General features: G+C 47.2%; 1 protein-coding gene across 5 annotated transcripts in view; it reads right to left on the reverse strand.

Annotated features, from left to right (window-relative positions):
- The window catches only part of tbcd (tubulin folding cofactor D), a 42,346-nt gene that overhangs the window by 3,707 nt on the left and 23,986 nt on the right, over positions 1-14,653 (reverse strand). Inside the window, exons 33-39 of one of the 5 annotated variants that reach the window (XM_061846836.1) lie at positions 13,697-13,821; positions 13,100-13,177; positions 12,935-13,021; positions 12,766-12,853; positions 11,887-11,996; positions 11,668-11,752; positions 2,374-2,900 (exon numbers count right to left, since the gene is read on the reverse strand). In XM_061846836.1, the coding sequence (XP_061702820.1) occupies positions 2,718-2,900; positions 11,668-11,752; positions 11,887-11,996; positions 12,766-12,853; positions 12,935-13,021; positions 13,100-13,177; positions 13,697-13,821 (756 nt within the window). In that variant the 3' untranslated portion in view covers positions 2,374-2,717. Of the gene's footprint in view, positions 1-2,373; positions 2,901-10,244; positions 10,708-11,150; positions 11,273-11,316; positions 11,753-11,886; positions 11,997-12,765; positions 12,854-12,934; positions 13,022-13,099; positions 13,178-13,696; positions 13,822-14,653 lie in introns of those variants that run through there. The other 4 variants (XM_061846838.1, XM_061846840.1, XM_061846839.1 and 1 more) reach the window with 4 other exon arrangements.

Consider the following 14,653-nt stretch of genomic DNA (forward strand, 5'->3'; position numbering starts at 1 on the left):
TAAACGGCCGACATCGAGCTACTGCTCTTCAGGGAGGACGCAAAAAGTCGGCTTAATGCCTCGCTCTTTGCCGTGCGTCATATCGAAAAGTGTGATAAATATTGTCACATACGAGCGTCCCAACTCGGGTCAGGAGGCGTCTTGGTCTTGCGTCGCGAGACAAAATTCAGCTTGACCGTGAGCGAGCTTCCGAAAAAGAAAAAAAAAAAAAAGTTCGTGTGGGAAAAGAGAGCCGCGGTCGCCGATAATTGAACGTGACAAATCCAAAATGTGAACGTTGGCGGAGCTGCTGCATACCACCACTCACACCACGACGCTCACACGCAGTCGAACCGGACTCCAGCCCCTGATGTCACTCCTCGCTTAGAGGCACACACGCGACATGAATACTAAATTTCACGTGACTAAACCATCCATCCATTTTTTTGGTTTGGTATTGGTTATCCATTTAATGACTTGACCTTCTCTCTATGTACAATTTTATACAATATTGAGCTTTTCTTTGTTAAAAACGTTTGTTCTGTAACAGATTAATGGCATGTCATCATCTTGGTCATGGACTCAATTAAAATTGGAAGTTTTCGGCCTACAGAGCGCACCTGATTATAAGCCTCACCCAGTTCATTTGCACCCGTGTATAAGCCGCAAGTGCCCACATTGAAACCCACGTTGAAAGACGAGATATTTGCAAAGAAAGACGGTACACAGAAAGAGTTTTCAAAGTTTCAATACCTTAGCTTAGCTTAACGTAGCAACAACACGGTAGCACGGACTGGGCTGGTAAAAAAATAAACAGCCACAGGTGCTACGCAGTAGCAATAACGGAAGGACAGCACTACGAGGGCCGGTTTAAAAAACCCTGTTACACAGCATCAACGTGCTAACGCTAGCGCGGCGAAAACAGGGCCAGTTAAAAAAAAAAAAACCCACACTGGTAAAAATCACTGAGACACGGCAGTAACACATCAGCAACAGGCTAGCACAGCGCTAACAGGGCTGGTTAAAAATAAAAACAAACAAACAAAAAAAACATCCTGGTAAAATTCACTTCTTCGGCACATACATTCCACCATTGTCACTCTTACCCCTTGCGGCCGTTGACAAATGCGCCTCATCGCCGCATAAGTCGCAGGGTTGAAAGCGTGTGAAAAAAGTTGCGGCTTATAGACTGGAAATTACGATAATCATACATTTCAAACTACAACCCCTGCATATTATATTAAAAGGTTTCCTCGTATTTTAGTTGGACTGCAAGCTTTGTGTTATTTATTGGTGAGGGTGTCGCTTCGATAGCGTCCGGTGACTTTTAAGTGAAGTCATACTCTTACAGGCTTATACGATAATTGGGTAGTAATGACTACAAATGGTCTTTTGACCCACACAGAAATCCATAAAAAGATGACTTATGTATGTCTTAACGGTTGTGATATTTATCTTTTAATGGAGCGTCACGAGCAAACAGGCCGGCCTTGTTGTAGAATTTGTGGCCGTCCACGCAAAGCAACAAGCGCAATCGTTGTGACGAATGTGCGCTAATTGCTGTTTTCCCGTCTGTGCCCTGCGGCACTCGACTGTTAACAGGCAGGTTTTTACTGGGGGGGGGGGGGACATGTTCCAGAAAAATCCACAGTTGCGTTCGGACCGCTAGCAAGATTTAAAACGCTTCACTTCACTAAACCCTCGGCCGCCTCGGAGTCTCTGACCAAAGCCGCAGTCCTCGTTTAAGTGCTCAAACGTTTACATTCAAACGTTAACATTCAGCAAACTGCTCGACGTAATCGCAGCGCTAGCAAACACTAAGCTAGCATTAGCATTGTAAACAAAGAGCTGGCGTGAGCCACAACTGCCACGTTGCTAAGTCGGACTTGTTAGTTTATTTTACAACCAAGCGACTTGAGTTCAATTTTGGACATGATGGCGGCATTTGGACAGTTTGAGAAGCGAGACAGACTGGCTGTACCGAGTTTTCACCAGTCGACGCAAAAATGCTAACATCGTCGAGGGGCTAGCTCTTGCAATTGGTTATCCATCCATCCATTTTCTGAGCCGCTTATCCTCACAAGGGTCGCGGCAGCTATCAACGGGCAGGAAGCGGGGTACACCCTGAACTGGTTGCTAGCCAATCGCAGGGCACATGGAGACAAAGAACTGGTCGCACTGGCAATCACACCTAGGGGCAATTTAGAGTGTCTAATGAATGTTGGATGTTTGTGGGATGCGGGAGGAAACCAGAGTGACTGTAGAAAACCCGGGATTGAACCCGGGTTCTCAGAACTGCGAGGCCAACGCTTTACCAGCTGATCCGCGATTGGTTAAAGGTCGCCGATATACCGGGCCAGCACAACGGATTCTAACTTTTGATTGGACAACCAAACAAACTTCTTCATCTTTTCCTTTCGGCTTGTCCCGTTAGGGGTTGCCACAGCTCGTCATCTCGCATTTGTGTGGCACAGTTTTACGCCGGATGGCCTTCGTGACGGCACCCCACAGCTTAGAAAAAGACCGCTGACGACAAATGAATACAGATCGACGGAAGAAACAGTTTTGTAGGGTGTAAACGAAGGCCAGTAAAACAAAGTTCAGCTCGCGTGGTTGAGCGCAAGTTGGGGAAAAAAAACTAAACAAAAAACAAGGCGGGTGCTCGCACGCGCCTATCGTGCGGTTTGGCCGCGCGGCGCTCGCCTCGTGTCACAAACCGCTTCCTGAAAGCGAGGCGCTCATTGAGGACGACGGCGGCGGGTGGACCGCGCCGACCGCATCCACTGTCCTTTCTCCTCGCACCCATCGCCTCCCAACCTCCGCCGTCTTCTCCTGCGCACGGGCCGTCCTCCAATTTCCCACTTTGGAGGCCGCCGTCCCCGCTGGAGAGCGATGAGCCTCATGGAAAGAAGCCCGCCGTTCTGATGGAAATCATAAAGTATACTGCAGTGTAATTCCACGCCCGCCGCTACGCTCGACGCGTGGATTCCATTAAGTAGAACGGAGAGAAGATGACGGGCGGAATAGCTCACTTTGTGATTTTTGTACCCGTTTTCTTAAATTTAGTTCACTCGACACCCAAAATTGAAGTTAGTCAAATCACCCGTCCGTCCAGTTTATTTCCAGCTTATCCTCACAAGGGTCGCGGGGCGAGCTGGAGCTGTGAACGGGCAGGAGGAGGCGGGGCACACCCACAGCTGGTTCCCAGCCGCGCTCGCAATCCCACCTACGGGCAATTTAGAGTGTCCAATTTTTGGGGACGTGGGAGGAAACCGGAGTGCCCGGAGAAAAGCCACGCAGGCACCGGGGAGAACATGCTAACTCCACACGGGCGGGTCCGGGACCGAGCCAGGGACCTCACAACTGTGAGGCGGCCAACGCTTTGCTGCCTTTAGCCAAATCAAAAATATGATCAAAGAAAATAAGCACAAGGCCAACGGCATCTATCTAACTTTTCCACATTTCTTTTCTCTGTTACATTTTAAAAATGCTTTCAACTGATGTTAATATTTAGCTAGCAGCCAGCATAACAACTAATAAACTGCTCACACGTAACATGTCAGAATCAGAATCAGAATCAGATTTAATTAATGGCCAAGTGTGTAAAAACACACGAGGAATTTTTCTCCGGGAGTCACTGCTGTTGTTGATCGAATAATAAAAAAAATGAAATACATTTATAAGCAAAATTCACAATGAAAAGACGCATTCAATGCCAAGTGACTAAACAAAACGACCCGGGTCAGAAACCGGCACAAGTCCGCTTAGCAAAAAGTGTCATGGGCATACGACGACGTGGGGTAGGACACAAATGCAGGACTCAGAGGCAGTGACATGATGTTGGGGGGGGGGGGGGTGATTCCAGGCAAAGGCACCACAACACAAGGCAACAGGCAAGTTCCAAAAACGTGAAAACGTGCTCGAATCACTTCAAGGCAAAACACATTTTGTAGTCATCCACAAAGGATTGAACGCGACAAAAAAAAAAATTCCTCCAAAATCTGCTTGAGTACAGTTACAAAGTATTTGTACTTGCGGTACTTCCCCCAACTGCTGGTGAATTTGTCACACCGATGCGCAGATAGCCGAGAAATAAATCAAGCGAGAGAGAAGCCGTCGCCGTCGGCAACATCATGTGATCCGCCTGCCGGTCTCATGACGGTCTTCGCTTCAAGAGTTCAAGCGCAGAAAAGTCGGGACACGCGCTCTCCGGCCGCAAAAAACGGCCCAACGCGTTCGGTGCCCCCCTAACAATCGATGCGTAGCGGTGGGGGGGGGGGGGGAGATGAGTGCAGAAAACGAGCGAAAGACCACCCGCAGCCGAGTGAGCCCACCCGGACGTGCTCGGCGGACTTCTCGTCAGAAGAGGCCTGAGGCGGCGTCGCTAAGCGGGCGCCGGGTGGACGGCGGGCGGTCCGTGGTCCGTCTGGGGATTGCGGGAAGACACCAGCCCCTCCCCCAAGTCCGATCTTGGGGCGTGGGGGTGGGGGTGGCTCCCTGTCGCGATCACTAATAACGTGTGTCATTTAGAACACGTGAAAATCTCGACTTCTTCCGGTCTGATACGACCTCAGAAGCCGAGAAAACTGCGGGGTCGACCAGTCCAGGGTGCACCCAGCCTCCTGCCCCTCGATAGCCGGGATAGACTCCAGCACTCCCGCGACCCTCGTGAGTACGAGCGGCCCAGATAATGGATCGATGGATATTAGTAAGTAAGTTCGAACGCAATTCAAGGCAGGTGAACTAAATACATTTGGCAACATAGTGAAGATATTGATGGTGTCCCGCAAGGCTCTATCTTAGCTACCCTGCCACACTAATGAGAAGAAATGTGACTCACGTGTTAAATGAACACATTAAGAAGGATTGAAATTGAAATCAGCGTTAAATGATAGCGCTAACCCCTCCCAGACACATTTTCCAAAAAGGCTGAAAGCAATTTCCCAACAAGAATGATCCGCAAATCGTCAAGGTCAAATCTTATCAAACGTCCGAGCAGGCTAGCGGGAATAAAGTAACCGACGTTATTATCGTCACAGCAAAACCTCGACAGCCCACGCGGTCAAACTGCTTGGCTTATCTCATCGGTGCGAAGGACGACTCCCTGCGGGACACCGCTGTGTATTTGGTCTGCGGGAGAGACTTTCCACCCACTTTTAATACCACAACGATTGTGTCGCAATCCTAAAAGATATGAAAATGCAGAAGCGCAGCACACAACTTTGGCACAAAGCGTACATCATCTGTCGCCGTTCAGAATCGATTTCACTTCATCGGCATGGCAAGAACATAAAAACTCTTGTCTACTCTCGGGGATGACATTCCACAAAACCTCTGCAGTCAAGTGAAACTGCAAAGTAGCAACTGATAATTTTTAATTCATATATGCATTTCAATGCCAATTTGAAAGGGGTGCAAAGGTATTTTACACACAACACAACACCAACAATCAATGCGGATACGGTGGACCAAGCACTCGCACTGTCCCTGAATACTCGCAGTGTAGTGAGGAAAACCATCAGGGGCACCCAGAATAAAAACTACAATATTGTAGCTGTACAAATTCAAGCTAAACGTTGCTCTTTACTTACGTTACTCTCGATATTGAGTCTGTGCATGAGCTAGCGCTCAAGCTAAGGTTGGTGGTTGAGAATTTATTTCAGAAAACTCTCCGGGTTGTGTTTTGAACGAGTCGTCGTGTACTCTGTAAGGTTTCTTTTTCCGCTAAGAGCAAGAAAACAGTAATTGAGCTCTCCCGACTTCCAAAAAAAAAAACGTGATGCACTTTAATCCGCGATAAATTATCCATGATAGTGGGAGGGATTACTGGATGCTAATTCAGATGCAGATTTATTAATGTGTGCAAAGTGCCAAAGATGAATTTTGGTAGCGGGGGTCGGCTGTTACAAGCGTTGCGCCGACCAACCAATCAGAGGACGGAAAAATGCCGACATTCCCGCCGCTGACACGGCAACAGAATGAAGACTGAAATCTGATTGGACAAAAATATCTTACAAAAGAAATGCTTCCAAATGGAGTGAAAAGACTGGTGGGAAGTTCAGGGAATAAATGTTACAGACTTCCACAAGCTAAATTCTCATATTTATTTGGTTCCGTGCAATTGTATTCCATGCTGCATACCTTGACTTGACGGCGCGGCGACGGAATCGCTCCAAAACCTCCGCCCGCATAGAAGTGGAGGCCGTTTTGTCGCGGAGAAAAACTATTGAATAAATTAGATTTGCTACCAATGCGGCACTTTTATGCAATCAGCAAAAGCATTTGTAGAGAAACTATCCATCCACTTTCTGTAACCGCTTATCCTCAATAGGGTCGCGGGCGTGCCGGAGCCTATCCCTGCCTTAAATGGGTCCCTGTCAATTACAGGCCGCGTAAACACAAACGCCCCCCGCTCACATTCACACCTACGGGCAATTTCAAGTCTTCACTCGAGCTAGCGAGCATGTTTTTGGGAGGTGGGAGGAAACCGGAGCAGGAGACGCAAACTCCGCGCAGGTGCAGCAGCCGGAATTGAACAACGGCTCCTCAGAACGACGAGGCGGACGCGCTAACCGGTCGACCGTCTCGAGAACGCGATTAAGCCGTGAGGCCGTAGCAAAGGACGGCAGCTTCGCAATTAACCCACAAGCTAAACGCGTCCAGCTGCCTCACTTCGCAAATGACTATAATTCTCGAGATTTGGGAAGCGCGCGCAGATTATAACTCTGGCGAAAAGTTGGAAAAGGGCGCCCATAATGACAGCATCCTGCGCTCTATTTCCATCGGCGCTGTAATTACCCAGCGGCCTGCAGTCCTCCGAGGCGTGTCATTATCGCGCCGCCTCAGAGCCACCTCGACTTTTCGTTCGCCAACTTTTATTTATGGCTTTGGCACAATATTGCACACAACGTTTGAAAACGCCGAAAGGAAAAGTGCCCGCTGCAAGCGTCCCAAAAAAAAACACAAGCAATGTGCACAAATTAGTCATAAACTTTTCGGCCAATTAATGTTATTCAATGGCAGGGGGGAAAAAGTGCTTCCGTGGCAAAAACAACATTTTGTAAATTGGGTCATAATCTGACTAGTTTGCAAAGGTTGAAAATTTGCTCCAAAAAACATTTATGAGCATGATATTGACGATTACATGACTACCTGTACTTTTAATCCGTGAAACATTGATTGGATTATAATCATAGTGGGTATTCGAGAGGGAGGTCCCTGAATGCAACACGGCTCTTCGACCGGAAGATCAGTGAATGCAACATGGCTCTTCAAGAGGGAGGTCCCTGAATGCAACGCGGCTATTCGAGGCGGAGGTCCCTGAATGCAACGCGGCTCTCTGAGGGGGAGGTCCCTGAATCCAACGCCGCTTTTTTTTTTTTGGGGGGGGGGGGGGGCCCTGAACGCAACATGGCTCTTTGATGGGGAGGTTCCTGAATGCAACACAGCTCTTCGAGTGGAAGGTCAGTGAGAGGTCCCTGAATGCAATACAGCTCTTCAAGAGGGAGGTCCCTGTATGCAACACGACTCATTGTACAGAAGGTCGCTGAATGCAACACGGCTCTTCGAGGGGGAGGTCCCTGAAAGCAACACGGCTCTTTGCTCGCACTGAACCGCTGCACCCCCGCGCCATAAATTTGAGGGCAATTACAGTCCAGATTGCGCTAATGAACTTGACTAACAACCTCGAAGGACGCCGGTCGCAGGTGTGGAGGCCCCCCCCAAAAAAAAAAAAAAAATCACAGGAAGTCCCGGCGGGGATTTAGTACCAACACCTGGGAATCATAAAGAAAGCGAGCGCACAGACCCTGCTAATGTGCGCAGGATTGTTATAATATACTTCAATAAATCTGGGATCAGTCCAGTACCACAAAGGTGTCATTTACAGTTTTATGCCACAAGTTTACATCAAGTGTGCAAAAACACGTTTCTTTTTTTTTTTTTTTTTTTTTTTGCTCTCCCTCTCTCAAGTCAAAACAGACTTTAACGCCCTCTCGTTGCAGGTCAGTCAGGATCAGCAAAATGATTTCATTTTGATAAATGCCACAAGTCTCAAAGAGAATTTCTTTGAGAATTGTCTATTATTTTCTTTGAGGTCAAAAGTTGGCGTCCATTTCCTTTTGAAGGGCACGACTCGGCTCAAAGGTTTTGGGTCTCCGTCCACAAGCTTCTGAGAGTACTCTGCTGGAATCCTGGCCCGTTCCTCCAGACAGAACTTCTGGAACTGAGTCAGTTGGGGTCGCTCGCACACGTCTTTTCAGTTCCGCCCGCAAATTTTCTGTGGGATTCGGATCAGGGCCGCCTCAAGGCACTTTTGAAGCATTTTGCCGGTCCGCTTTGGGTCGGGTCATAGTCCATTTGGAAAACCCGTTTTTGCCCAAGTTTGAGCTTCCTGGCTGATGTCTTGAGACATGAGATTCCGACGACCAATGAATAAACAAAAGGTGATCCCGAGGGCTCGTTGCGGACGGAAGCCTTCGCCACCTCGTGCGTTACGGGCGAGTCACTGAGCGCCAACGCGGGCCGATTATTTTTCAGCTTGTGACGTTCCCGCGAGTCCGAGCGTCACGAGGCCCGCACGGGAGAAACACGGCTCGATTGTGCCGTACCGCCGCCGCCAACCAGCGGTCGGGATGAAAGTGGTGGCGGGACAAGCGCTCCCATTGTCCTCGCGTGGGGCCTGATGACCTGATGCGTGACTGCAAAACGGGGAATGCGTTGCTGCAGGTTTTGAGTTTTGCAGGTTTCCTTGCACAAGGAGTCAGGAGACAAAGGCCTTGTCACGCACTGAACTACATTCATTTGTTTGGCGCCTGTCTCAGCTGACTTCGGGCGAGAGGTGGGGTACACCCTCATCTGCTCGCGACATTTGCTCTCAAATGCTTTGGAGACGTGAGAGGAACCCAGAGAACCCGGTTTTCTTCCACGGGCACGGGCAGAAATATGCAAATTCCACAGAGGTGAGGCCGGATTCGAACCCCGGTCCTTCGAATTCTGACGCCGACGTGTTAACCAGTCGACCACCCCGCAGCCTCCCTTGACCTACATTTACAACCTTAATTCTAAAAGGGGTTCTGGTAAATTCCCCAAAGTTCCCGAACGATGAGTCTCTTCATTTTGTAGTATATGTGTATGTTATCCCCCCCCAATCAGATTTCAGCCTCTTTGTGTCGCCGTGTTAATCTAATCTGCCCAGAACCTTCACAATCAGTATTATTGGTCCATGGAGCAAAAACTAAATCCACAACGGGACAGTTTCTCTTAATAAATCCACAATTCAGATTCGTCTTCATACGGCCCTCGCTGCCGTTTGCATTTTCCCAGCCTTCGATTGGTCGTTCACAGCAAATTTTGACTCGCAATACACGTCTGTTGTGCTCTCAACATCTCTGCTGAATATGATGGATTTCATTGTTTTAGCATAACAGCAGAGTGACAACTCATCCAAGAGGTCAGTGAGTGTCGAGGACTCAACAAGAAGAATTCCACTTGACAAAAATGACATCCAGGACCAAGTTCCAAAGCCAACACCACTGCCGACCAAAAAGAAAATACGGACGTCTGTTTTTTTTTTTTTTGCTTTTGTTTTTGTAGTGGTTGAATGATTCCCAAGAATTTAGTGAGAATATTCTATAGACCGCTAAAGAGTGGAAAGTATAAGAAGCCGACTGCTAACGTGACAGCGAGCACCTCCTCCTCCTCACCGAATCCGTCCACAAGGCCGCCTTTGTACGCCGGCCATCGCCATGGCGACTGCCAGCCAACTGTAAGCCTTTTAACAATTCATCATCTCGGGCTCTCAGCACTGTACTGAAAGCTTTTTTTTTTTTTTGCTCATTTAGCATCAGCCGGACCCTCGCGCTAAAACCACTCCAGGAATGTCCATTTGGGGCTGGGAATTCATTAAAGTCGAATTACGGGCCGGGGCGATATTAAATCCCCGGCAGGCAAATATAAGGATGCCCGCCGAGGCTCAAGAGTCAATGCGGCCTTGTTGAGTTCAACGCTCGCACAATCGACAACACGATGGCAGACGCGGCCGCGTCGCGCAGTCACAATACAGCCTTGTAGCCGCTATCGAGTCACCTTCGCATGACGACGCTGAGGCGTGATCCGGAGGTTAAAAATCCACAAACCACAAAGACAACGAGAAGTCTCCAATATTTAAGGATGATGCCGTTGAATTCATGGGTTTCACCTTACTGGAATTATTTCAATCACAACACGAGAAAAAAAAAGCATGGCCATTTACATTATTAATAGTCCTGCAGTATTATTTATTGCGTTTGTTACAATGAAATGTTTTCATTTGTCTTTTGAAACAATGGATTCAAATGGAAAAATACACATGATATCATAGTTATGCATGACGCAGTGAAAAAACAAGGGGACACAGTAACTCCCAGTAAAAGAAGAAACCTTGTTGGATGAATTCGATTAGCACAAAGAATGTCATGCAATACGTCCTCAACGCTGTCAGCATTGTGCGATTCACAAAAGGCCCACAAGCGAGATGCGACGACTGCGGCCCCGGCAAGGCGGATATTAAACAGTTGTGCGCCGCAAAGACGACGACTTTGGCGTCCGTACTGCCAGCGGAACAAGACCAACGATAGCCTTCAAGTAAAGGGATTTGACCGGGTCCGACTTCCGGGTGACGGGAACCCAAACTTGCTAAGAATCCTCATGAAGAAAAACTCACTTCTCGCCCAAGCGTTCGCACTCACACTTTCGGTCGTGGGAGAGGCCGACGTGCGTGGGAGGAAGCAGCCGTCCCAGGAGAAAAGCCACACGAGCAGGGAAACGACAGGGTAAAAGGCTGGACGTGAGATTCAAACCTAGAACCTTCTGGAAACTCTGAGGCAGAGTTGCTAACCACTAGTCCACCATGCTGCCCAAAGTAATAATAATTATGCGTTTGGTGTGAGTTTGCCATCTGTAATGTATTATGTTGCTCGTATTATCCCGAGCAACAAAGGTCTCTCTCTATGAGGCAATAAGTTCGACTTCCGCGGTCGCACCGTTACACTTTTTGCCCTCACCGGTACCCCCAAAATGTTTTTCAACGACATTAACAGTGCAAAACACGCAATTTTTTTCACCCGCAGAAAAGTGTGGCGGCAATGAATTGTCATGAGCTTTTTGACGCGACAAAAGACGGGGACGCAAAGGATGATTTGGCCTATTTATTAACATGATCTCTAAACTAGCGGAAGACGCAGTGACGCCATACAGGATGGCATCCATTTTGCGACGCTCTCCGGACACATCGTTCGGAACGCTAGGTAGGTTTCTGCCAGGGGGGGAAAAAAAAAAAAAAAAAAAAAAAAAAAAAAAAGAGACACACCAAAAGCGGGCTGTTATTTATTTGCATAGAAAAATAAATATACACACACACACAATTGTAGATAACTATTTTATCTTTTTGTATTTTATCTTATTTTTGGATTCTATTTATACTTCACAAGTCTCAAGACTTACTGGGCTAATCCGGGACCTGGAATATCGTATTTTGTAAATGCGTCGTCGTATGACAATTAATAAATTCCTCGAATCCTTGAAATGAAACGGGACTCCGATTGCACAAAACATTCAGTACAACTCCAAATGAGATAATAATTTTGCACTCAAGACTGTAAAGGGCAGAATTTTTCACATTCCCTCTAAATGTGACGCGCATGCGTTTACCTGAGCAAGCCGTCGCTGCGTGGGGACCCCCAACAACTCACGCAGCTGATTTCGAGTGGGGCGCAAAATGGCGGGTTCACTTTCCCTAAAAAAAAAAAAAAAAAAAAAAAAAAAAAAATAATAATAATAATAAAAACAAGGAAGGGAACGTGGTCAGACGCTTGACGCACGCAACATCTCATTCAGGAGAGGATGGGGGGGGGGGGGGGAAGGCTTTACCAGTTGGTATCGCTTAGCAGGGTCATGACGTCGTCCAAAACGTCGGGATCGACGACGTCGTCGTAGGTCAGCAACATTTCGTACATCAGGCTAGCTGTCGTCGTTCTTACCTAAAAAAATAATCAAATAAATAAATACAAAGAATCATTCCCGCCAGTTGTAGCGTGTATGATTTTTACTTTTACATTTTCATTTTGTATTTTTATTTTTATTACCCAATAATTTTAATCAATTTTTGAACTTTCCTAATCCAGAAAAAACATTTGTGAAATGAAAAAACCTTTTTTTTTTTAAAGTGTTACGTTGAGGACGAGCAAGAAAACACGAAAGAGCTTTGGCAGTACAAGCTATCGTAGACGAAAGCATGTCTCCGCTGACTTGCACTTGTTGTACATACAACATGGCTGCGACAAAGACGACTCATTTGCAAAAGAAGCGCCTGGCTGCATAGCTTGCGACCATTTAAAAAAAAAATGTTCTGTGTGACAAGAAGGAAGCTGATTTCATTTTTGGATGGTTTAATATTCAAAATGTCGATTTAGTAAATCCCAAGATATCAAAGGAACGTCCCCCCCCTCCCCTTTCCAGAATGAAGCACTTATTTTCACATGATTTTCCCATTCCATTTTCCCTGCCGCTTATCCTCACAAGGGTCGCAGAAGCCCATTCCAGCTAACTTCGGGCGACAGGCGGGCTACGCACTGAACCGGTCAATTGCAAGGGAAAAAAAACATACACGTAGAGTATTTCTATTATTTCTTAAAAAAACTCGTTTTGTACAATGTAATTTTCTTTTTCTATCAGCAAATGGGAATCAAATCTATAAAATTCAGAGATTTCCCATTTTAAAAGTCATTTTGTTGTTGCTTGTAAACGTACCACGAGGAAAGAATGGCAGATGAGCACCAGAAGCTGGTGGAGGATCTCCTTGCGGACTTCACCCGGGAACTGGATGAGGCCGCAGTAGCTGCCGGACCGCAACGGGGCGGGGCGGGGCGGAGGTCAGACTTTTTTTCTTTATTTTAAAAAGGTGTGACGAGACACTCACACGGCGACGCAGGCCCGCAGCTTGTACACGTCCTTGGATCGCTTGACTACTTCGCAGAGCGCCAGCAGGTCCACGCAGAACGGGTGACTTGGCGGCAACATTCGAAAAACGTACGTTAGCGGACCTTTCCGCTCGCATTTGTCGCCGGCAAAATGTGCCACTCACTTCTCTTCTGTGGTGAAGATGTCAAAACAGCCATTGGACAATAATTGGTTCAGCATCTTCAGGAAAGGGAGGGCGATCCTGAAAAAGTCAGCTGTCAACGCTAATAATCATAAACAATATGATGGAAAGTGGACACATTGCCACTGCCACGGAGAACATGCAAGGTTTGGTGTTGATGGCTGTTTTTTTTTTTTTTTTTAAAACTATTCATCCATCCATCTCCTTGAGCAATCTTCCTCATTTCGGAGCTCGTTTCCCATTAGACACGGCTATGGCCTGACAATATGAAAGTCTGCCCCTCACATCAACATAGTTGCTCGTCCGCATGATGCCAACAGATGAAGTCAAAACAATACTTTCATATTAGAACCATTTAAAAATATGCACGTTTTCCAGCAAATAACGACGGACAAGTTCCCTCCCTCCAAAATCTGCCAACAGGCGAATGCTAAATGGCTAATAGGCCTCGACGAAAGTTGAGAAATGGTTTGAAAATGTAAAGGAAAAAAGTCTTGCATCCTGACGTTCATCCGATTGAGAAATCATTAACGTGATCAGCGTCTCGACTCAATAGGAAAGGAGAGCTGCTGTTGGTACCGCGTGTTGTGCAAATTTTCTCTCAGGATTCGGATCAACGCGTCCATGGCGAAGTGCTGCAGAGCGGCGCCGTCTCGTTGGATCCCACGCAGGTAGTCAAACAGAGCATGGGAGGAGGCCGTCACCTGATTGGACGAGAGCAAGAGACAACATGACGTGATTTGACGTCCACTCTGCCAAAGCTTTGTGTGGTTATCATCTGCGCTCAACATAAATGCATAGAATTAGATGACAATAAAAATGATGACATTAACAGCGAATTATGAGGAAAAACTCGCACAAAATTCTCGTACAACCAGTTAAGCAACTCACGATTCCAATAAATCCTCTTTCTAGGTCTCTAAATATATCCAGATCTACTCAAGGGCCCGCGGATGGATGTGGACCGGAAAGCTCGTCTACGCAGTGTGAGAACGCCGATGTTGGTCCGCATGTTGATTCTGGCCCGGCTCGCCCAGCGCAAACGTATCAATCCCGCGCGTCTCCGAGGACGTGCATCAGTGGAAAAAGACGAGTCGCGAGAGCGAAAACAAACCCCGCCGATACGCTCGACTTCGATTTGACTGACCTCATCATCGGCGCGGTTGTTTTGCTTTTTGCCTCCCCGAAGACTAAAAGGGCGTGAATGAGTGTCGGGGGGGGGGGGGGGACTTTACTGATCCAAATGTTGCTGAGACGAAACTGCTCCCAAAGGAGCGAAACTGTATTAGGATTACACTCCAAATGACTGGGGTGGATTTTACCACATGGCTAATTTTAGACTTAAGATCAAATCCGCACAGGTACTTTTTTTTTTTTTTTTTAAACAATGTAACAGTTTGCCAAACATGAAAAAAATCAAATGTGGACCGTATTCTCAAGCATGAGATCGGAATGTAGCCAAAATTTAGCTGGACGTGATCACAAAAGTAGCACAAGAACCAAAACATCCCCTGAATCAGAATCCCGTGCGTACGG

Source organism: Syngnathoides biaculeatus, chromosome 16, assembly GCF_019802595.1.
Source record: "Syngnathoides biaculeatus isolate LvHL_M chromosome 16, ASM1980259v1, whole genome shotgun sequence".
Classification (NCBI taxonomy): domain Eukaryota; kingdom Metazoa; phylum Chordata; class Actinopteri; order Syngnathiformes; family Syngnathidae; genus Syngnathoides; species Syngnathoides biaculeatus.